The sequence below is a fragment of the Uranotaenia lowii genome, chromosome 1 (genome assembly GCF_029784155.1).
Source record: "Uranotaenia lowii strain MFRU-FL chromosome 1, ASM2978415v1, whole genome shotgun sequence".
Taxonomy (NCBI): domain Eukaryota; kingdom Metazoa; phylum Arthropoda; class Insecta; order Diptera; family Culicidae; genus Uranotaenia; species Uranotaenia lowii.
The window spans coordinates 44,365,932-44,391,168 of record NC_073691.1 but is presented as its reverse complement, the minus strand read 5'-3'; the positions used below and the strand labels follow the sequence as shown (position 1 = coordinate 44,391,168).

The window sequence follows — 25,237 nt, the reverse complement described above, 5'->3', positions numbered from 1 at the left end:
TGTACAAAATTCGAAAAATCTGTGCAATTTGTGAATATTTTGAAAGTTCTGTGTTAGTTGACACCAGATTCTGCGATGAAAATTTGCTCAAAATTCTGTGAAATTTTATATTTTTCTGTGTTTTCAGCAACCTTGCCTCCAGTTCGTTTTCCCAGGGCAAACATACACGCTCGATTGAGGGTGTAGTTTGACTGAGGAGTAGTTAGTCGAGCAGGCACCATCCCGATCTGGAATGCAAATTTGTTACTTTAAACTCGACGTTGCTTCCCTCACCTTTCGCTTCCCCGTGAAAAGTAGTAGTTGTATGTACAGGTACCTACATCTAGTACATACAAGAGTCTCTAGTGGAAAATCGCTTTAATGAGAGGGTAATTAATGCAACACCTTTTATTCGGAGGCAAACAAGGCACCTAACCATCATGCCCGGGCGGATTTGCGTCTGTTGATAACGATGCACGCATGCAACTCGAAGCAAGGGAGGTTCGTCGTCGTAATGGCGCTCTTTCGGGAAAAGATGTCGTCGAGTGACGACGGGGAAGCGTTCATATATTTTTAGAAATGGCTTTTAAGATATTCGCCTCAAATATGCTTAGCCGTCGGGTTCATACTTAAGCCAAGGTGATCTGAATCTGCAAATTGTGCCACAGCAAATAAGACTTTTTGAACATGTATTTATTCGGAGACCCCACCAAATTAAATCTACAAAGGGTTTTTATTTAGACTTCGATCTGTAATGAATGCCAGAGGCATGCTTTACGACTAATTTTAAATGCCTTTTTGGTGGTGATGAACCACAATCTGAATTCTGCAAGAGTGTGAATTGCGCAGACAATCATTCCTCTAATTCATTCTCCTTCCTCTTTCTCGTCTTCACAAGTCAGGCCGGCAAACAATCTGCCGGTTCGCGGTCAGCCTCGGCCTCCTTCGGAATCACGTCTTGGTAATGCTCGAAGTGATTTTAATGTTACCTGGGCTGATTCAGCGCCTCAGACTCGTTGTTTGGCGTTTTCAGAGGTGGTTGAAAATGGGTTGCCTGGTTCGGGTATTGCTAATGGAAAAAAAAACCAAGTCTCAACGTACAAGGCTTGGGAAAGTCCCAGAAATCCAAATACCTTCTCTTCTTCTTCATTTTGTGATCCCAACAATTATGTTGATTTGGGTGAAATTTCCGAGGGAAAATTAAAATTTTTACATCAAAATTTAATGGAAATGATGCAAGCAAATTCTATGTTTAAAGCTTTCTAAACTTCTTTTCATAATGCTAACAAAATAATTATGACTGTGCAATTCCCTTATGGATCCAAATAGATGTTTAAATATTATGAATTGGAACGCTAGATCTTTGTTGGTTAACCAAGATGAATTCATTTTATTTTTGAAAACTCAAAACATACATTTTGAGCCATCACTGAAACTTTTTTAAAGTCGGACAATAACTTGAAAAGCAATGCTTTCTTTAGAATTTTACGAAATGATCGTCTTGATCGACAAGATGGGGGTGTAGCTATTGTCATCAATACAAATTTAGACTTCTTCCTTCTTTCAATACAAAAGTCTTAGAAACAATTGGAATTGAATTAGAAACTTCTCTGGGGGAAATTATAATTGTTGCCGAATACTTGCCTTTCCAATGTAGCGGCTAACAGAAAAAATTTTTGAAGGAAGATTTACAAAAACTCACCAAAAATAAAGCTAAATTTTTAATTATTGGTGACTTTAATGCAAAACCCCGATCTTGCAATAATATTTCATCGAATTCTAATGGGAATATTTTATTTAATGAATTTGTCCCCTGTTTAATGTGGCTAATCAAGATAGATCACTCTGCTGGATTTCAACAGTGTCCCTTCCTAGTTGTTTAGCATTTTCCCAATCTGGAAGAACTTCACGAATGAAGTTGACAACTTTCTTGGAACTAATAGAATATATTTCGGAAGGATCCAATATACCTTTTCCGAGTAGTTTTGTTCTTTTTGATATAAGACAAGGGCAGTCACACAGAAGATGCTCAGATGATTCCTTCTCAGCCCTGCAAAATCGGCATACGTCAGAATGACTCTTGCCTATTAGTTTTAAGTGATAGACATTCACAGTGTCCTGTTATTAGTCCTGTAAACGTTTTTAGGTCTTTTTTTGATAATGCTAAAATCTTTTCCGATTTGTAAACATTTGGAACAATCAAACGCTTTGATTGTCTTGCTCCTAATATGTTCTTCCAGTTTGTTTCAACCATTCGTTTTTCATTTTTTTTTAATTCCATTTTTAGAAAGCAGCGAGAAACGCCGCAGAAGGGTTCAGGACCTAAAAGTGGTGTTGAGGAGCCCTGTCTAGCTAGCATGTCAGCTTTTTCATTACCCTCAACTCCACAGTGTCCTGGTACCCAATATAAAGTAACTGAATTATTTTGAGCAAGTTTGTCAAGTGTCTCAATACATTCCTAAACTAATTTTGATGAACATTCATTGACTGTAAGTGCTGCTTGACTATCTGAAAAAATTTCCATATTTGCATACCTGTAGTTTCTTTCCAAACATAGGTTCTAGCCTTAGAGCTTGTTTTTTAACTTCTAGTCGTACGCATTGGTGAATTGGTAGGCCATTGGTAGCCACAGCATCGCTTCCATGGATTTTGTTGGTGTACTACGCATAGCACCTGCATACAGCAGATTCTATCGATTGAGGAAAGTGAGTTTGCATCAAAACTTTCAGAGTTTCTTCTACGGATTTGGTATAACTGCCGTCAGCCAGTTTAATAGTACCCAAACCATTACAGTGATCTTTAGAAAGAACTTTTTGTAGCCGTGCTACTTCGCATGTATTCTCGATATTTTCACAAGTGTACTTCCTGTGCGTGCGTTTAAATTTACGAATTTCACAAAATCTTTTGGGTTGTGGGTTTCCTCCACTACTAGAACAGGAGTGTTGATCGATGTAAAAGAGTAAGATTGCACAATTTGGCGCGCCACTTCCGTGCTGTGCCCTTCTGCAATTAACTTTTTCAGGCGTGTTTTGCCTGCACCGCTAAGATAAATCCATTGGCTGGGCCCTTCTTGAGTCCCTGGCTGCTGAACATCAACAGCATTAATTTTCATAGGAGTGTTGAGGATTGTAATGTTTGCTGGATCATTAGTGTTGATATTTCCCTCATCATTTGAATAACATGGCAGCGGGCTATTCAAGATTGAAGAGGAACACGATAGAACATCATCTGCTGATAGGGATTCCAACATATCAGCATCCTCGCCCGATTGTTTATCCGTGTCAGCATTATTCCGTTGATTATTTACTTTAGAACCTTCTGGATTCATGCCTGTTGGTTCGTTAGAAGTAGTGTTCCGAATATCAATCATTTTCACCGAGTCATGCTTGACTACATTCAGAGCCAAAAAATCAAAGCAGTCAAATTTTCCTTCTTCAACCAAATCATACAAACAATCATGCATGACAACGACGCTTCCGTATTTGAAACATTTTTGCCATACATGATGAGGTAAAAAAGGACGCAGACTATCAGCAACGAACGTCTCTATGCTGATTTCCTTCCCTTGACGACTTTCAACCTTTAGGATCATAACTGATATGTATCAGTTCTGAGCGATCTATGTAGGCTATCAGATGATTTTTATTTTTCGCTTTGCCTAGAAGGACAAAAACATGACTAGGTAACCGCAATGAACTGTCCAGCATGTGCTACAGATTTTTTGAACATGTGGTCCTGGTATTTATTCAGATTTTTCCTTTTGAAACATTAATGATCGTCTATCAATAACGAGCATTATCAACAATGATGCGAGGATAGACGTTCGGGAATGATTGAGGGAGCGACGTTCAAAATGTATCACCAAGTATGTCGATCACCGTCGATTAGCCACGTGACGAATAGCAACGGTAGCCTACGATGGGGCATGATATATCTTCTTGTATCAAGTTAGTGTTGATTTTCGACATATGTTCAATGGGTACTTTTACCACGTGCGTATCACAGCACTCGGAGGAAGCATCATTCTAGCTAAAAACCATTCCTGATTGCTCTTCTTGAGCGATTTTCCGAAGATTGGTTAGAAGAGTGAAAAGTTTACCATTATTTTTGGCAAATTACATGAACGCTCGAACCGATGATAATCATTATCAATAGAACAAAATTAATTGATATTTTTAATCAAATCTTAAAAAAAAAGAAAAAAAACATGAGTAGAAACTTACTGGTAGTATTTAGTTCTGGGTTCGTTCCGGTTTGTCCGAACTTTTCCTTTATGATGAGCTATCGTAGTGAAAACGATTCAATTATCGATTTCCCGATCAGCTGATTCGCTTGATGGACGTGAGCACTAGCTATTTCGTGATATTTACACTTTTGTGATCAGTTCAATTCGTTCCTTAGTGCCCGAATTGCCACAAATTGCTGATCTTTTGGCGCACTAAAACTGGCTATTCCTCTGGAAATTTGAACTGAGAAACAGTGTACATTATTGTGAGATTGCTTAATTGAATGAATCGGTTGGTTGTAGATTATTATTAGCCATCTTATGGCTCTTTTGATGTGATGAAACTCATACTTGATAGAAAACATAAGAAAAATAAATAAATTAATTGATACATGAATAGCATGCATCAAACTGAATTTCTACACATATGCTACAGAGTGAACTTACTGATAGAGTCTGTTATTGGTTCGTTCCTGTCTGTCCGAACTTTTTATTGCGATGAAAATCCCCGGCAAAATACTACGAGGGATCAATTCACCGATCAGCTGTTAAAAGCCTTGGTGGACGTGAGCACCAACGATGTTGTGATGTTCTCACTATTTTTTTTTGTTCGATTCGTTCTTCCGAACCGATCAGACTTTATTGCCACAGAATTCTCGCAATTCCGTTATAATTCCGGGCGCTGACACTAACTATTCCACTGACGATCGTAGAACTGAAAATATTAATTTCTATGAGATTATGAATCTTTGAGATATGAACACCAGCATAAAAGTCTAAATTGTTAATATCTTGAAACAACAAGTTGTGCAGTTGCTGTTTTTCTTTCTTTACGTTCATAAAATTTAGAGAGAGATAGAGAGAAAAAAAAATTATGGCAAAACTATGATGTGACAGTTCAACTGATCGTTTTTGTCGTTTACATCCACGGTGTGAAGTATGACAGCTTACATGGCACACGAAGCCAAGAGTGAATGAAAGGGCTATAAAGCGAATAGGTTCACTACGAAGGACACTATGGCCTTTGTTCTTATGGCGTTATTTTCACAGCACTTTAAGCAGTGATATTGACTTTTACACATGTATAACAAAGTTGTTCCCACTTTTGGACAGGTTTCCAGATATTAAACTACAATTCTGAACACTTTGTAGCAATTAATGCTGTGAAATTTCCGCAAAACCGAATAAAAATTGCCACTAACGAAAAAGCCCGATGACTGCGATAGACTGAACTGAACGATGAACTTAACTCTGGCGTGTACCTGGTGTGGTTCTACAGGTTATTATACTGTTGAATATCCTAATGGGCATACTTGTTTCTCTTCACTTAGACATCCCTCTACAATTGATTTGGTTCTAACGGATTTAGGCGAGCCCACCAACCCCACCAACATCTAACTTTCAATATAGGAGTTTTATTGAACGTAATTTGGATGTACACGTTCCACTGAATTCAATAGAAGATATTGACTTGGCTGTAGAAAATTTGCCAACTTCAATGGTCAATGCCAAAGCCGCTTCAATACCTAAATTTAAACATAAATTTAATCAACCTTTGATCGATGATGATCTTCAGTTTTTGATACGACTGAAAAACATTCCTCGACGCCAATATCAACGAACCAACTCCTCGTTCGAACGCGTTCCCGAGTAGCGTGTTTTTCTCGTATGCCAGAGTAGGCAGGACTTGCCCGGTCTGTGTCTTGTGTTTTCCAGTGTTAGGCCAACGGACTACGCTCAGTCCTAAAATTTAAAGCTTGAGGCGGCTTGCTTCTCTAGCAAGTTGAGCCAACTTGCCTTGATGGGCAAGGGTCTGGAAGATGCAGACAAGATCTGGAAGGCACCCATAGAAGAAGTGCAAAAATCCAATGCCAATTTAGCAAAACTCTGTGCCGAAAATACGCTGAAAGGTGTACTATGCCAAAAATGATATGTTTGAAAAAGCACTACTGGTATAAGGACTCGAGCTCCCGAGCAAAATGATTCATGACCACTACATTCAAGCGAACCTAGAAAAATAATTTGAGATTTTCATCCTATTGGATAATTCATCCCAGAAACAAGAAAACATAAAAAAACACAGTGCCGTAGGGAAGTGAGAATCGAACTCACAACATCCTTTTTAAATCGTCATGCCATTCCGACATTTTAACCAGTGTACTATCTAAGCTTGATGCAGGACGAGGGATATTTGTCAAAGGCTTTCTGCCACCGATCAATGGCTTCTCGGCGATTGACCTCCTTTCAAGGTAAAGGGTGTCCACGAGGAAATTGCCACACACAAAATTAATTCGCAAAATTCGAGTTTTCATCCGATTGCCATCAAACTTTCGGGGATTGGACTGGATCAGGGATAACTATTAAACTTCCTTTTATCATTTTACTCGTATTTAATTTACAGTTCATACGCAAATGCCCGCACCTTGGCCTTAACTCCGGCCATAAGATTCTGCACAACCTGTGAATCGACCGTACTTTCTTCAGTTCCTCGACTGTATTCACTACCTTAGGTCGTTTAAGAAGGTGCTGCTTCATAATTACCCAGTACTTCCCGATGGGGCGGAGCTTCGGATTGTTGGGAGGGTTGAACATTTTCGGTACGAAATTGACCTTATTGACCGCATACCACTTCAGCACGTCTTTTGAGTAGTGGCATGAGGCCAAATCCGGCCAGAAGATTGTTGGGTTGTTATGGGCCTTCAGGAGAGGAAGCAGCCGCTTCTGGAGGCACTCTTGCATGTACACCTGTCCGTTCATCGTGTCCTGGATCACGAAAGGTGCACTTCGCTTCACGCACGTGCAGATGGCTTGCCAAACCAGGAATTTCTTCGCAAATTTGGACATCTTCTGAGTGCGGACATGTTCTGGAACGCTGAACTTATCCTTGACCGTGAAAAACAGGTTGCCGGGGATCTGTTTGACGTCGGCCTTCACATATGTTTCGACATCCATGATTCAGCATTCAACTTTCGTCAGCATGTTGAGGTACAACTTCTTGGCACGGGGTTTGGCGGACTTTTTCTGATTCTCGTCGCGATTAGGGGCCTTGTGTACCTTGAAGCGTACGTTCGAAGCTCAGCCGTAGTTCAAGTCTTCTGGACAAAACTTCGGCTTAGGTGCAGCTTCTTAGCCACATCCCGAACGGAGGCTTTCGGGTTTCGGTTGAAGGCCCCAACTACGCGGTTGTGATTTTTGGTGTTGTACGGAATACTTTTTCCTTCACTTCTGGGCTTCCGATCGTTGATAAATCGTTCCTCGAATGATGATGAATGCGCAAGATTTTATCACGCACGAGCTGTTCTTACTCCGTTTCAGCGAGTTTTGATCACAGGACTTTAAAACTTGCAGGATGTTAACAATGCACTATGAACTAAATCCACTCAAATTTTCATTTAATTCTACCCTACGGTTTAATAGTTAGAGCAATTTCATAGGTAGGCAATTTCATCGTAGACACCCTTTAAAACATGTAAAAATGAAAATAAATTGAGAGAGTTAATTAAATTTTGCTTGCATATTTCGGTCAGCACTCAGATAAGCTCAATCGACTCAATGAAATAAATAAAATTCATGCTTCAATTATTCGTCGAACGATTATAAATGACTTTCGAAGAAAATTTAGTCGACAGCCATCCATGCATTTTTCGACAAGCAAAAAAAGTGTTATCCTATTAATGTTTCGCTCAGTGTACTAACTGCCCGGCAACCAAATGCCTTATAGTGAACAACATTTGACTTTAAATAAGCAAAAACTCTAGTTTAAAATAACTGACCTCGAGGGTCGCGCAAGTGAAAGTAATTTATACTTCGAGCCTCGCAAATTCCTGCAGCATCCTACTTTTCTTTTCTGATTCAATCGCGATTACTGCTGAAGGGAGATAAGGATGTTATTTCATCACCGCTACTTTGTCTCATCGTAATTGATGAGACCCGAGACTGGATCGATCCACCGTAAACCGAACCTAGGACTTGGCTTGACTTATCGTTGATACACTTAGCGAAACAAAATTAGCACCACTCTGTTTTTTGCTTTCAAAAAGATGAATGATTGGCAATAATATCTAATACACTGCATTCGGCTATGAGCAAAAAACAACAAGTTGATGCTATTTATGTGGACTTCTTTAATGCATCCGACAAAGTACCGCACGAGCTCGCTATTAAAAAAAATCGCACGCTTTGGCTTCCCGAGTGGTCCACATCGTGGCTGTACTCTTACCTAACGAAACGCCAAGCATTTGTGAACTTACGAGGAATCAGATCTCAGCCATTCGACGTTCCGTCCGGTGGCGTCCCTCAGGGAAGCCACTTAGGCCCACTCATTTTTATACTTTTCGTGAACGACCTTGCTTGGATACTCAAATCTTCGAAGTTGATGTACGTCGACGATCTTAAAATATACCGAATTATTGGATCACTTGAGGACTGTGCAGCACTTCAAGCTGACATCTTGATACTCTTGGACTGGTGCAGGTCACATGGGATGATAGCTAACTCGAACAGGTGTAAATGTATAACTTTCCATAAATCAAGAGAATACATTCGCTTTGCGTACACCCTGGACACAGAAGAAGTCGAGAGAGTGACTTCTATAAAAAAATTAGGCGTCTGTGCCTTGGTTCGTAGTGTATTGGAATATGCCATGGTAGTCTGGACACCTTATAAAAAGGACAAATCGAAAGGATTAAAAAGGTTCAAAAGAAGTTTTTAAGATATGCACTCCGACGAATGCCATGGAATGATGCCGTTAGACTACCACCGTACGTAGAACGATGCACTTTATTATCCCTCGAAATCCTTCGTTGCAGACGGACATACATTCAAAGAATATATGTACAACTGCTACAAAACATCAACATTCACGCACTAACGAGACGACTTCGACAACAGAATTTTTGTGGATACCACTTAGCCGCACCGTTTTTGCAGAAAACAACCCCTTTTATAATTGTTGTCGTGTTTTTAACGAAGTGTCAAACGTTTTTGAATTTTATTCAGTCCAAAGATGTATTTAAAAATATTATTCGTAGTCTTAGAACATAAGTTGTGTTTAGTTTAAGATATGTCTGTATTGTGATTATCAAAGACATTAAAATAAATAAATTAATAAATAAAAAACTAAATTCTCATCTGCAATTATTTTTGGAATTTTTTCAACGGGTGCAACGACCAAAAAGTGCATGACATTCAGAAATTGCAAAAAAAAAGTTTTCGTATGTAAATATGACTAGATTATATGTTACGAAAAAAAAAGGTGTGAACGAAGAATCGAATCCGGCCCGGATTATAATGTTTTTTAATTGATAGTGTACAAACTGACCAGTTCAAATTTTTTCAGTCAAAATTGCTATGCACTATGTAAAGAAATGCTGAACAACTAAATACAGGGTGTCCCATTATGTCTAAGTACGATTTTGAATCAACCCCGCTCATTCTGGATGACGTTTAAACAACTGATTTCTGCAGTGCACTTGTGTTGTTGTTGTTGTTGTTGTTGTAGACAGTACAATTTAAGAATCTGTGTATCGTCCAGTTTTCATGGTTTTCGTTAAAATGAGAAGCATTTTCCCAAAAAATCCGCGAAAATATCGTGCACAAATGTTGTTCCCCCACAACATTTTGCCGACTCAGATAGCGAAAATGGAAGAAACCTTAGCATTGAAGTGGTTCGAAATACGATCCGGAAGTATGGAGAGGAAAGCAGCTTCATGGACAACAAAAAATTCGGGCAAAAAATTGGGTCCAGTGGACAAAACTTTGGACCGGAAAGTAATGCGTACTTACGCCAGTAAAAAGACTGCCTCAGTTCGGGATGTGGAAAAAAGTAGGATCTCCTCTTACTAAATAGTATTTGAGCAAACATGCAAAGTCTGCAGATTCTATCGAAAACTTTGCAAATCACTGGAAAAAAAGTGGTTGGAATCATCTCAAATCATTCTGTGCTGAGGCTTATTAGCAGTCCGATAAAAAACTCTATCACTGGTCTACGATTGTCTGGAATCTAATTTTATTTTAAATCCCTGTAAAAGACTATACAGAACATAAAAATGAAATTAAATTTGGATTTGCTCCTAAATAGTGTGTATTATACTGTTCATTTTAAATCGTGCTTAGACATAATGGGACACCCTATACGTCAACATCGATCATTGATCGCGAATTTCTAACGAAGTAGGTAATTCAAAGCCTGATACCCTATGGCAGGCATGTCAAACTCGTTTAGGTGAGCGGGCCGCATTAAAAAATTTTTATGACGTAGAGGGCCGCACCCAACATCAGTTAAATCGGTACATTCAGCTTTAGTTTTTTTTTTTTTTTTTAACAATTCTTTATTTGAAACGGCTCATACCTTTAGGCTTTAAGGAGCCAAAATCGATTTTGTTGTTTACAATTGATTTCTTAACTTAACACTTTGTGAGAGGAGGAAGGAAGGTAGAAAAGGGAAATATGAAAATAAAAAAAGAAATTATAGACGAAGATCGATAGCTTTTAGAAAAAGGTAGATTTCGAACATGTAATCCAAATCTAGCACAGCTAGTACATCTCTAACTGGAACATTAGGTGGTTTTCCTCGGGCCCTAAGGGAGTCTATTAAATTCGTTCTGGCGACAAGATGGACCTCACACGACCAAACAATATGCTCGATGTCATGGTAACCTTGGCCGCAACTACACAAATTGCTGCCAGCAATGTCAAAACGATAGAGTACCGCGTCTAAGGAACAATGATTGGACATGAGACGGGAAAATATACGAATAAAATCCCAACTCAAGTTCAATCTATTGAACCATGGTTTAAGGCTTACCTTTGGGATAATCGAGTGGAACCACCGACCCTTGTCATCCTCGTCCCATTTGCGCTGCCAGTTGACAAGAGAGTTCCCTCGTACCAAGAAGTAGAATTCGTTGAAGACGATTTCACGTGGATACGTGTCGCCTTCCGTCGCCCCCACCTTTGCCAGAGAGTCTGCCTTCTCATTGCCCACTATCGAGCAATGCGAGGGAACCCAAACAAAGGTGATGGAAAAGCGACGTCTTGTTAAAGCACTCAAAATATCCCGTATCTTCTCTAGGAAGAACGGCGAGTGCTTTCCCGGTCGTATTGAGCGTATTGCGTCAACTGAGCTTAGGCTATCCGTTACAATGTAGTAGTGCCCAACAGGCCGTGAGGCGATGCTGTCCAAGGCCCAGTGAATAGCAGCTAACTCTGCTATATATACAGAGCATGGTGACTGGAGGTTATAAGAGGCGCTAGTTGTTTCGTTGAAAACTCCAAATCCCGTTGATTCCTCAATTAGAGACCCATCGGTAAAGTACATTTTGTCAGCATCGACGTGTCTATATTTAGCTTCGAAAATTCTTGGAATCTGAAGTGGGCGATGCGAATCCGGGATTCCACGAATTTCCTGCTGCATAGACAAATCAAACTGGACAGAAGAATTATCGTAGTCTGGGATGAAAACACGAGTTGAAGAGTACGAAGAAGGGTTTACCTGCATTGACATGAGAACATGGTATATAGACATAAATCTGGTATGAAGATTTTGCTCTAGTAACCTTTCAAAATTAACGATCACCAATGGGTTCATGACCTCACACCTGATGAGGAACCGAAGTGATAGTAGATTGAATCGATCTTTCAAAGGGAGTATTCCTGCCAAAACTTCAAGACTCATGTTGTGCGTTGTGGACATACAGCCCAAAGCGATGCGAAGACAACGGTATTGGATACGCTCGAGTTTGATGAGGTGAGTTTTGGCAGCCGACTGGAAACAAAAGCTACCATATTCCATCACTGAAAGAATAGTTGTTCGATACAATTTTAAAAGATCTTCTGGGTGAGCTCCCCACCAGGTGCCAGTGATTGATCGGAGAAAATTGATTCTCTGTTGGCATTTTCCTTTCAGATACTCAATGTGTGCTCTCCAGGTACATTTGGAATCAAACCAAACCCCAAGATACTTAAAACACCTCGATTGAGTGATCGTTCTGCCAAGAAGTTGGAGCTGTGGTTGAGCTGGTCTATGTTTTTTAGAGAAAACTACCAACTCCGTTTTCTCTGGAGAGAACTCGATCCCAAGCCCCAAAGCCCAGGAAGACAATCTGTTTAAAGTATCTTGTAAAGGTCTGTGCAGATGTGACTCAGTATCACCTGTTACAGATACTACGCCATCATCTGCAAGTTGTCTTAAAGTACAGCCTTCAGAGAGACAGCTGTCGATGTCACTTACGTAAAAGTTGTACAAAAGTGGACTCAAACATGAACCCTGGGGGAGGCCCATGTAAGAGGTTCTTCTAACTGCAATATCTCCGTGAGCAAAGTTCAGATGTTTCTCACAAAGCAAGCTGTATAAGATGTTGTTCAATAAAGGAGGCAGACCCCGGGAGTGTAACTTGTCTGACAACACCTCTATTGAGACTGCATCAAAAGCTCCCTTTATGTCTAGAAACACTGAAGCCATTTGCTCACGTTTTGCGTACGCCATTTGTATCTCTGAAGACAGCAAAGCAAGACAATCGTTTGTCCCTTTGCCCCTTCGAAACCCAAATTGAGTATCTGAAAGGAGACCATTTGCTTCTACCCATTTATCCAAACGAAACAAAATCATTTTCTCCATCAATTTGCGTATACAAGACAACATCGCTATTGGACGGTACGAATTCGCATCGGACGCTGGTTTTCCGGGCTTTTGGATAGCGATAACTCTCACTTGTCTCCACTCTTGAGGAACAATGTTGTTCTCCAAAAATTGATTAAATAAATTTAACAAGCGAAATTTTGCGGCGTCCGGAAGGTTTTTCAACAAGTTAAATTTGATTTTATCAATTCCCGGAGCTGAATTGTTACAAGAGAGGAGGGCAAGTGAAAATTCGACCATCGAAAAGCTGGAATCCAGACTACACCTATCAGGAGGCACGTTCCGGATTATTTTTTGCACAGGTGTAGAATCTGGACAGACTTTCCGTGCGAAGTTGAATATCCATCTATGTGTATATTCTTCTCTTTCATTTGTAGATGATCGATTACGCATGCGTCGTGCAACTTTCCATAAAGTACTCAAGGATGTTTCCCGTGATAAACCACCCACGAAATTTCTCCAATATGCCTTTTTCTTCCCTTTGATCAATTTTTTGAACTGATTTTCAAGGGAAACATATGATTCAAAAAGGACGAGGGTTCCATGTTTTCGAAAATCTTTGAATGCTTTTGATTTGTCCTTATAGAGCTTGGAACACTGCTGGTCCCACCATGGATTTGGGGTCCTTCGAGGTACAGATGAATCTGGGATGGGTTTTGTTTGAGCACAAAGTGCACTTTCATGGATTAAACGTGAAAGAAAGTGGTACTCCTCCAAAGGAGGTAGAACATTCATAGAATCAATGGCATCTGTTATTTCGTCCGAATACTTTTTCCAATCGATGTGTCTTGTAAGGTCATATGCCATATATGTTGAATTTGAAGTGCTGGCCCCATTGGTGATTGTTATTTTGATTGGTAAGTGATCACTACCATTGGGATCAGAGATTACCTTCCACTGGCAATCCAATGATAGTGAGTTTGAACAGAGTGAGAGGTCAATTGCACTTTGTCTTGCAGGAGGTTTAGGTACCCGTGTTTTTTCACCCGTGTTCAAAATTGTTAAATTGAAACTATCACAAATGTCATAAATAAGAGTAGAACGACTATCGTCAATTTGTTCTCCCCAGACAGTTCCATGTGAATTGAAGTCACCCAGGATCAACCTTGGCTCAGGAAGTACTGAGCACAGATCCTCTAGGTGATTTCGATCCACTGCAACTCTATGAGGCCAGTACAAACTGACAACGCATAAGTCCTTACCTCTTATAGTTGTATGACATGCAACAGCTTCAATTCCTCCTGATAAAGGGAGGTGGATTCTATAGAAGGAGTGGCGCTTATTGATCCCCAAAAGCACCCCTCCATAAGAATCGTTGCGATCCAAACGGATAATATTAAAATCGTGGAATGAGATGTTTGATTGAGAAGAAAGCCATGTTTCAGAAAGGGCAAAAATATCGCAACTAGTTTCATGAAGAAGAAATTTGAACGGATCCAATTTAGGGATTAAACTACGACAATTCCACTGTATAACAGTGATATCTCCGACCTCTGGGCGTAAATTAGCCATCGAGAGAGATAAACATTGAAAGGAGGGGCCAAGTTTGCATCAATTGCTTCAAAAGTGTCTTTACAATAGGAAGCATTACACTAATAATGCTTTTTATAGATTCAGATACGTTGAAAAACGAAAAAATTCCATCGAGGATGTCAGAAAACTTAAAAAGTCCCGCTTGAGGAGTTGATTCTGGGCCTACTGCATCAGTAATGGGGGCGTTTGAGGTCCCCGCTGCTGTTGATTTATTCTGTGGTGAAAAGGTCGCGCTGAATCCAGGAGGAATTTGTTTCTTCTTTTCTGTAGCAATCGCTTTCTTGGTGATGTTAGTTGTAGGGCTGACCGTCGGGATTTTATTCGGAATCTTGGGGGTCTTGGTATTCGTTTTAGCACGCTTTCGTGAGTTCGCTACGAAAATAAATGGATTCTCCTCATCTGTTGTATCCTCGTTGTCAACTGGCAGCACTGAGAAGATGTTTGAGGACTGAGGTTGGATCGGAGGCGCCGCGCCCTTTAGTATGGCGGCATAGGAACGTTTTGATCGTTCCTTCAAAGAGCGCCTTTGACTATCCCAGCGGCTCTTAAACGCCTCGCACAAAGAGATGTCATGAGGTGAGCCCCCGCAATAGACACATTTCTGTTCTATTGCTGAGCACGCTCCATCCCCATGAACCTCCCCGCATTTGGGGCAACGCTTCTTGCTACAACAATGGGAAGCTGTATGCCCCAATTTAATGCAATTTTTGCATTCCATCGGGCGAGGCACGAAGAGCCGCACAGGAAGCCTCAAAACTCCGTCAATCAAGACGTAGTGAGGGAGGGCGGTACCCGCAAAGGTCACTCGAAATGAGGCTGAAGGCGAGTACTTTTTAACTCCTTCTACGACGGTGGTAGTGTTGAGTTGTCGGCAGTCCAAGATTTCGACCGAAGTCGAATCAAGGCTCTTAAACTTACCAACGCCGTGGGATTTAACGTACCCAGCCTCCAGACTCATTTCAGAGATCACGCCCTCTATCTCTACGTTTCGAGACGGAATGTAGGCGTGGTACTCCAAGGTAATGAATTTGCTGGCAACAATTTCATTAGCGGATTTTCGATTGTCCACGACAACGCGCAACTTGTTGGGTCGCACCTTAGTCACGCTGGTTACGGAGGACCATCTAGCCAGATCTTTCGTGATCTGCACTACGTTGAGCTGTTTACCGTTAGCTTTGGGCCGGATGAAAACCACCCATGGCCCAGAAAAAGACGTACCATCTGTGTAGGTTCGGAGCCGGGGTGCTACACTGTCAGCTGTGGGTGATGAGAAATTAACAGTCGTCCGAGAATGATTAGCATTTGAGGGACCAGCATCATCTGAATCCTCCAGATGCTCTTCATTCTCGAACATACCTTCCTCTTCGTCCACCGAAGACGGGTTTAACCCCCCGCCATCGCTCATATTTTCTTACGGAGACACGAATGTCTTCCGTGTTGAAAATATGAGCGATGCAAACTAAGTTCAAAAACTAATGTAGGGAAAAAATAGAAATAGTAAAGTGAAGGAAGAATGAAAAAAGAACTCACAATTTTTCTTTTAATTTTTGTTTCCACCGTCCGCTGTCCAAACACGTGGTTTTCCTCTGAAGAAAGATGGCGGCGTCAAAAGGAGAGCGAGACCAATCGATCCGTTCCGAATTCACCCGGTTATGGCACTCAAATCCGGATCAGCCTAGTTATGCCCCTACGGTGTCCAATACCCGGCTTTATCAGGAGCTATCAGGAAGGCGCCGTGTGGTAATGATAACGGCCTCGATGTAAGATGGCGATGGCGTCTGTGCTGGATCAAAATTTCCAAGCACAAAAAGTCCTTTGGTAACGACCGAACCATAAAGCGAGAAAAAAAAAACACTCCGCTTGAAGCACTCTTTGTTTACGAAATTGACCACTTTGATACGGCGAGGAAAATATATTATACTTTGATCAGCAGTGATAACGCACATCCGCACTGATCGAACGACTGCGAGAGAATGAGCTTTAGTTTTTTTTTTGCAGTAATATTTTACATAAAAATCAGTGGTGTTTTTTTGTGACAATTTAAGGCTGGGCTACGCGGGCCGCATTGACCTAGGACGCGAGCCGCATGCGGCCCGCGAACCTCCAGTTTGACATGCCTGCCCTATGGTACAAATACTAGGTCGCTGGAGTTGCTATTAATAGCGAAGTGATTCATAGTGCATTAAAATAGCTGACCTTATGTAATAAAACACATCTTTAAAATCTTCGGGTTATCAACTAATGTCAATCCATGACGAAGCTTTCTAATCTATGACGACAAATCCCACCCCACAGAGGATCGCTTCCAATCGAACCAATCAGCAGAAGCAATCTTGATAAGAAACAGATGAGAATCAGCATTATATTTAAAAACCAACTTGCCAGACATTAGAGTATTCAGTGTTACGTATCGGTCGATCGTTGTGGACGGCTAAGGGACGAGGACGATTTTCTGTTCTACTGAAAGAAAAAAAATAAGTTGTGGAATTTTTCGGGCACCATGGAAGAATGGTCGAGCAAAGGGTCCCAGTCAGATGCTTCCGATGCGCAAGGATATCTGGATCTTCCTTCAACATCGACCAACAGGCGCAATGTTTTTCTGAGTGTGCCGGTAGCTCCAGACTCTCGGTTCTATGCCATGAACGGCGAAAAGCGAGGAAAAGTTCTGATTTTCAATCAGATGGGATTTGATGACTGGAGGAACTATACCTATCGCTTTGGATCGGAGCAAGATGTGGCTAAGTTGTATGATACATTACCTAATTTAGGATTTCTGGAGGAAGATATATTTTCATATCATGATTTAACTGCTGAACAGATTCAAGGGACGGCAAGGAGACGTATGTATTTATTTCTCAATGAGAGCTTACGAAAAAGAAAAAAAAAATTAACCATTCGTTCTAGTTGCTGTTGATCCAACATTGATAGATTGTGATTGTCTCATAACGGTTATCCTAACGCATGGCGAAAACGACGATTTAGTGATGGCCAAAGACACCAGTTATCATCTTTACGAATTCATCGAAAACTTCACTCCTAGCGCACTGCCAAGCATGGCCGGAAAACCGAAACTGTTCATCGTTAACGCTTGCAGGGGTGAATTACTCGATGATGGAAGTAGCTTTCTGCATTTCCGATCCCGAACGGACCTTCTGGATACAAGAGGAAATGTGGAAATCTTCTCGTATCCAGAATTTGCAGATTTTCTCATCGTCATGAGCTCTCATCACGGTAAGTTCATCAATTGGGAAGCGATTTCGCAAAACTAAATATTCCCAACCAATACCGTGTTGCAATCTTTCCCACAGGGCACTTCTCGTTCCGAAACGAGCAAGGAAGCTGGTTGATTCAGGAGTTCTGTAATGTGCTGAACAACTGTCGAGTGGAACAGGATTCGATTTACGATATTCTCACGGAGACCAATTTGGCAGTTTCTACGCGCATTGCCGATAGTAACGATAGTGCACTGGTCGGGAAAAAGCAAATCTCGAGCTTCTATTCTACGTTGACAAGAAGGTTGTATTTTGCGAGGAGATGAGGTAGTTTTTGTGCATTGAGTTTTGTTTTGAAGTGAAACAAAATAGTTTGTTGTTCCTTCCAAAGCGTTTATCAAGTCTCATGGACGAACTACTTCAAGGAAAAAAAAAAAAACGTTCATGAAACTGTCGAATAAAAAGAAATATTTCCAATAATACCTACATTATTTTTTTTGTACCTTCAAAATTTTCTTTGTGTTGTTTGCTCATATAAGAAAGAAAAAAGTCCATTGTATATTAACTCCACCTGTGTTAAAAAGTCAAATATTGTTCGTTGCATTAAAATGCATCAGTGCATATTTTTCTCATAATTTTAATGCTAGTCAATTTTTAGAAAAATGTGATTTTCTGATAAATTCCATACATTTTCCAGATTTTTTTGTACCAATACGTTTACAAAGAGCAGAATAGCCTAGCTTGTATATTTCAAAGTACGCGCAAATTTGACATTTGAGTTAATTTGGTCACTCACAGCAAATGAACCCTGTCTGTCACTTCACCGACATCGACTACCAGAATAAGGTGACAAGCAGCGTGGCCAGATCTACGCATTTCTCCGTAGATCTTCGGATTTTGAGCACTTCTACTGATCTAAGGATCGATGCTTGAAATCTACGGATTTCCAACATTTCTTACGGATTTTCTACGGATTATAAAATAAATTATAATAATAAACGGAAATTCGAACTGACGACAAAAAAAAAAGATCATCAAATCTCATTCAACCAAAATTAGTACGGATTAGAGCGGTTTGAAATCTGGCCACGCTGATGATGAAAGTCACGATGAAGGTGAGGAGACTTGAGTATCGTCACCTCACGCGCGGCGCAGAACAAGGGCCAAATAGTCCATTTTAAAGGCAAATATTTTACACCGCTAGTAGGTACTGTCAAAGAAAAAATAAAGCAATTATTTTGGACTAAAAAGCTGCTTTGGATTTATTCATTCGATCGTTGATGCTGTTAAGAATAAATGTGCACAGTACACCTAAACTTAACTTATAAAAAAACCCTATTTTTCCTATTTGTTACCGAATGTCCATAAAAGTAGCCCCCTGGTTAAAAAATAACCATATTTAACCTTTTTCCGCGTTCTGTTTTTTTATGACTTCTCTTTGAGAACCTATAATATGACTTATGATAATTTTTAAACCGTAAGGAAGATTACCGTAGAAATAAGAAAGTGGTTATTTTTTAACCGTAAGAGCTGTTTTGCGCGAAAATGGCGACGCCACAGTGGGCCAGGAACCATACTTTTGCGGTCAAAATTGACTGCAGGCCAGAGGCTTCGTTGTAGCTCATCTAGTAGTGTCTTCGACAAAATTACTCGACTATATTTGTGCTATCTATTGATAGATTTGAATTTTTTTTTTTGGTCCGCAGGGTGGCGCCAAAATCTAACTTTTTACAAAAGCAAGATACAGGCATGGTTTCTTCTACGGTTTACTATACCTTTCACATCAACTTTGTAGAACATTGTTAAGCTCTATGTTGTGTACATTGTACCTTGCAAAAATAATAATTTAAGAAAACCTTGGAAAAAATGGTTTTTTCATCTATTTTTGTTTTTAGCTTTACAATACCACAAATTTCCACAGTATTCGATTGGGATAGACTCAAATGAGATATTGCAGTGGAAAATTTATTCGCTTCGCAGATTTTTTTCTGTCAAAATTGAAAAAAATAGGTTAAAATTATACATTTTTCAAATTGCAATAAATGGCTTGCGAGCAGTTTGGCGCACCTCATTTTTCGAGAAGTGACAGTTGTGATTATGATCCAAATGCATGTAAAAAATGTCGGTGGGTTCTCGTGGATTCCTTGCCAAATGATAAAATAAAGTTGGTTAATTTTCAATACAAATTCACATATTCCAAGACCTTTTTCAAAGAAAACATTCGCATTTCTCGTAGAAAAGACGAATTTTCATCGTTCAGCTATTGGATGAGTCCATTGATTGTTGCTTGAATAAATAATTCAGCACATTTTTCGCACTTTCAATCAAATTTGAAAAAATAAAAATTTTCTAAAATTAATTTAAAAAACAGTTTTAAATTGTTGTTTTCTTTCTTTTTTTTTAAATTTGACTAAATGTGCTTAATCGCTTAATTAAGCATCGCAATGGCCTAGAGCAATAATAAACGACGAAAATTCGACTTTTATACGAGAAATGCCGGCTGGACTTTCACCACATTAGATGTCGATTTGAAGTAAATTAGGATGAAATAAAAATATGGCCGAGAGCAAAGTTTCAGTCCAAAAAAGGTTTCATTGTGAGAAAATCCAAAAAAATCCCTAGATGAAGCTAATCCTTTCAAAATACATTTATTTCGGTAAAAATGATCGATTTCCCGGTAATGACTACCGGTAATGACTACCAGTTGAAAATAACCGAAAATGTTACAGATTTTCGGTAAACATTTCCCACATTTCGATTACGTGCCGGCATTTCGATAATGATTACAAGTTATATCGATATTTCAGTCGCTCAGTAGGTATTAACGAACTTTTACAGTTTATCGGTGAAAAAAATGGTGTTCCGGTAATAGCAGCCGATATTTCATCATTTTATCGGTTGCTCGATATATACTGATTACCGTGCGTTTTCAAGTTTTTGCTTTCACATGACCGACATTTCGGTAAATACTACCGGGTTGTTCGGTAATTGAACGAGTTGCCACGTTGCCAACTGTCAAAATCTTGATAGATGATTTAAGACGAGTTTTGGTAAATGTACTATTTGACAGCTCTCACTTCTCTGTCATAAAAAAAAATTACCGAACGGATTACCTTGTTCCACATGTCAGGATTTCGGTAAGAAAAATTACCGAGTTCGGCAATTTTCGTTAACTGTGTACGCAGTATAAACTAATATTCCCGAGTTTGGTAATTTATTTTACTCGAAAATTTTCGGTAATTGATCAATCTGACGTCTTGTCTTTATCGAGTTCTGTGAATCGGTTCTGGCCTTACCGAAGTTCGTTTATTTCAATGAAAATAGATCTCAATGTCATCAGTGTTTGGTAAACAATTACAGAAATAAAACTGCAGTCAGTGTAGCTGTCAAAACGGACGACGGAATTCTATTGTCATTTTTTGGCATTTGGGTACTCCGAGATTTTCTTTTCACTCTTGCAACCGAGAGTAATCGTTTCGACTTCTTTCGTGTGCTCGAATTTGATCCAGTTGTCGCCATTGTTCGGAATTTCGGTTCCGCGTATTTTGCGCTGTATTTTTTTGCTTCGTTTGCCTCCATGCTCTTGAACGCGCACAGGGGCCGTTCAGATACCACGTGGACAGAAAAATGAGATTTTTTACCCCCTCCTCCCCCTCCGTGGACAAGCGTGGACATTTGGCTAACCCCTACCTTCCTCCCCGGGTGTTTTTTATTTTAAATACCTATAATTTGACAGAAAACACCACTTTTTGCCTTTTTGTGATAGAAATGGCTGATTTTGTAAAACCGATTAAGAATATCCTCATATAAAAAAAATTAAAATTTTTAATTTCTTAATTATCATATTTATCACATGCTTTCAAGTAGCTACTTATTGTTAAAACTTGAACTGGAAAAGTATGCCATTTTAAGAACTTGATTGACATTTCCATACCCCCCTCCCCCCTCTAAGTTGTCTACGTGGTATGTGAACGGCCCCACAGACGATCGCATTTGGGACATCACCAGCACCGGCACTTCGCATGGAACGGATTGCTGGATTGATCGCTGCTCCAGTGAAGGTACACCGGGTGAGTTTTTTTCCGTACTATAGGTAAAAATTAAATTTTACTTAAATTGTCCACAACACCAGACAAAAAGATATGGCCGACATTAACTCTATCCAGGGATTCTTGAAAAGCCACGAGACGGTACTTTGATGCTCTAATGCAGAAAATAAACTGAAAATAATTAGATCCAGCTCATTTTTATTTGTAGATTGATCCTCTGCTATTCGAGCGCCTTCTGGAAATACCGACAGTGTTTACCGAAAAGTGTAAATTTTTCGGTAATTTTTACCGGAAACCGTGAAACGTTCGGTAATTTCAGCTTATGATCATGTCATATGATCACGGCATATCACACGAAATGATTCGAGACTTGGATCATCCCGCTAAAGGTGCTGGGCATCATCCCAGAAAACAAGAAATCGCAACAGAAATGACAACTTGAGTCGTTTAAAATGGTGTTGCGAATCGCAATCCCAACTCTATAGTGAAAAGATCGTATGAAGTGTCGTCTGAAGTCAGTTCAAATCGGATATGATTGGAAGTCCGCCATGTTTGTAAATTTTGAAATGAGAAAATCATCGTCATGTTCTCTCTGCAACCAGCAATGCATCCAGATGGCTGAAAATCAGATGGGAATTGAGTAATATTGACCAATGAGAGAACTGAAAAACTGGCACCGATTTGAAGGCTATGAGAGCAAAATTTTGCGCTCTCTTGCATTCTTCCGATAGTTACGAATACGAACAAATTGAAATTATTTTGGTAATAGTTCTAGGTATTTCAGTAATCATTCCAGATATATCGGTTAACTCTACCGGTTGTTCGGTATATATAACCGAGCTTTCATAGTTTTCCGGTTAAAAATAACAGGCCTTCGGTAATAATTAAAGACATTTCGGTTCAACAATACTGGTTGTTCAATAATATAACGAGCCGTCGACAACGGTTAATATTTTGACAGATGATCCGAGATATGATCAGCCGAGTTGCGGTTAGTTTTTACCGAAAAGGGTCGTAATATTTGACAGCTTTCATTTCTCTGGCATAAAAAAAAAATACCGAAGCTACAAAAAATGATGTCAAATTTCCATACAAACTTGAGTTTCGTTGAGGACCATTTAGAAATAACTAAATACTCTTAACAAGACTATACTCTCGCTGTAAATTGCTATAAATAGCGAAATGATTCATAGCGCAACAAAATAGCTGCCATTATGGTGAATGCATCATTAAAATCTACGGGTTATCAAATATTGAAAATCTATGACGAAGCTTCTAATCTATGATGGAAAATTTAAGACCGGAGAGGCTCGCTTCCAATAAAACTGAATAGTAAAAAGAAGCTAACTGCAGTAGATTCGATCCAGATAAGCATTCGCGTTATATTAAAAACTAATCCACGGCCATCAGAGAATTCAGTCAATTCGTTGCATGGTCGGTTGATCGTCGTCGTGTAGTGATTTTGTTTGGGCAATATGGAAGAAAGCGAAGAATTCCTTTCATGTGCTTCTGATGCGCAAAGACATCGTCCTCCAACATCGAATGACAAACGCCTTGGATCTGTTCTGAAAGTGCCAATCGATCAAGACTCTCCGTTCTATGCCATGAACGGCAAGAAGCGTGGTAAAGTTCTGATTTTTAATCACAAAAAATTCGATGACAATATCTATAAAGAACGCGAGGGAACGGAACTAGATGTGCAGAACTTACGTGCTTCATTATCGAAGTTAGGATTTCTGGAGGAAGATATAGTGTCACATGACGATCTCTCTGCTATAGAGATTGAATGGGAGGCTAAGGAACGTATGTGTTAATTTTTCAGGGTGCTTTGAAAAAATGTTCAACGATTATTTTACTATTTGTTCTAGTTTGTTATGATTCAACATTGGTTAGCTGTGATTGTCTCATAACGGTGATTCTAACGCATGGCGAAAAGGATGATCGATTGATGGCCAGAGACACCAGCTATCATCTTTATAAATTCATCGAAAAATTTAGTCCTTCCCAACTGCCCAGCATGGCCGGAAAACCGAAACTGTTCATCGTTCAAGCTTGCAGAGGAAGAACCTTGGATAGTGGAAGAGCTGTAAAACGACGTCGATCATTAGAGGATAGTGTGGATGCAAGTAGCGAAATCTTCACGTATCCAGAATTTGCAGATTTTCTCATCGTCATGAGCTCTCACCATGGTAAGGCTAATCGAAAACGATTCTGCAATATTGAATGATCCCAACTAATGCAATGCTATGTTGCAATTTTTTTCCGCAGGATACAGATCGTTCCGAAAGAAGGTGCAAGGAAGTTGGTTGATTCAAGATTTATGTAAAGTGTTGAACAACTGTCGAGTCCAACACGATTCGATCTACGACATTCTGACGAAAACCAATTTAGCTGTTTCAAAACGCATCTCTTGTAATGAAGAGGATGAACTGGACGGAAAAAAACAAGTCTCAAGCTTCTATTCCACCTTGACAAGATCGTTGTATTTTGCTAGGAAATAAGATAGTATCTGTTTGTCCCTGGACATCGATATTTTTATGAAGGCTTATCAAAAGAAACCGAATCGGTTAGAGAAGGTTCTTAAGTGTTCATCACAAAATATGTAGTTATCAAGCCCCAGGGATTAACTTCTTCAAGGATGTTTTACTCCAACAATGTAAAAAAGTTTAGAAAATTTTTAAATAAAAGGAATAATTTTCCAAGAAAGATCTTTTTTCTATTTTCGTCTATATTACAAGGGAAAAGTGAAAGTGAAAACTATGTGATTAGGACGGTGTGCTCTTCGAGTTGCAAATTCTGCCTTCATCGATGATAGGGATACTTATACCTCCATAAACCGTGCTAATGTCCGAAAACAATATAAATTGCAACCGTATAAAAAGTGCATATTTTCGAAAACGATGTAGAAAAACCGTGGTTATTCTGGAGCTCCGAAACTTGAGACAATTACACTTGTGACGTGACAGCCGAGTCCAAATACTTGAAACTTGTGATCCAATATTTTATGTAGATCTGAAAAAATGAGACCTGAGACAGGAGTATTTTGACATAAGATTTTCAACTTGAAACCTGGTGCGAGACCTGAGACTTGACACATGGTACTAGAGACGTGAGACTGAGAAATGGAAAGTGAGACGTGAGAATAGATGAGTGAGACGCATATAGAAAAAGTGGTATGCTAATAGCCATGTAAGTTATGATTAAATAAATAAGAAAATAAAAAAAAGTGGTGCTGTGAGACGTGTGAGAAGCGAGTCGAAATACGTGAGAAGTGAGACGTGTAAGAAGTGAACGCGAAATGTGAGAAATGAGAATCGAGACGTGATAAGTAAGACGTGAGACGTGAGAGGTGGTTGGTAAGACCTGTGAGACAATAGAGAAGAGAAGTGAATGTCTCACGTCTCATGTCGTATGTCATATCTCATATCTCAAGCCTCAAGTTTCATGTCGTATGTCATACCTCATATCTCGAGTCTCAGGTCTCTGGTGTGAAGTCCCATTTTTCATCTCTCATGATCTGAAAACTAGTTTTTTTTTCTCATGAACACCTTGTACACATACTGATAAGGCCTACTTCCCCCGCTGGGACGTACTCTGATGT

At 39.7% G+C, this 25,237-nt stretch overlaps 3 protein-coding genes across 3 annotated transcripts in view; 2 read left to right on the top strand and 1 right to left on the bottom strand.

Annotated features, from left to right (window-relative positions):
• LOC129739790 (obg-like ATPase 1) overlaps nucleotides 1-25,237 on the bottom strand; it is a 217,551-nt gene that overhangs the window by 75,531 nt on the left and 116,783 nt on the right. The gene's annotated exons all lie outside the window — the stretch shown is intronic.
• LOC129739793 (caspase-7-like) lies at nucleotides 16,791-17,993 on the top strand. Its single transcript, XM_055731312.1, has 3 exons — nucleotides 16,791-17,215; nucleotides 17,280-17,606; nucleotides 17,684-17,993. The coding sequence occupies exons 1-3, from the start codon at nucleotides 16,876-16,878 to the stop codon at nucleotides 17,911-17,913; spliced, it is 897 nt and encodes a 298-aa protein (XP_055587287.1). The 5' UTR covers nucleotides 16,791-16,875; the 3' UTR covers nucleotides 17,914-17,993.
• On the top strand, nucleotides 23,057-24,342 carry LOC129739794 (caspase-1-like). The gene is made up of 3 exons (XM_055731313.1): nucleotides 23,057-23,439; nucleotides 23,505-23,825; nucleotides 23,905-24,342. Exons 1-3 carry the CDS (start codon nucleotides 23,112-23,114, stop codon nucleotides 24,135-24,137), a joined length of 882 nt encoding a protein of 293 aa, XP_055587288.1. The 5' UTR covers nucleotides 23,057-23,111; the 3' UTR covers nucleotides 24,138-24,342.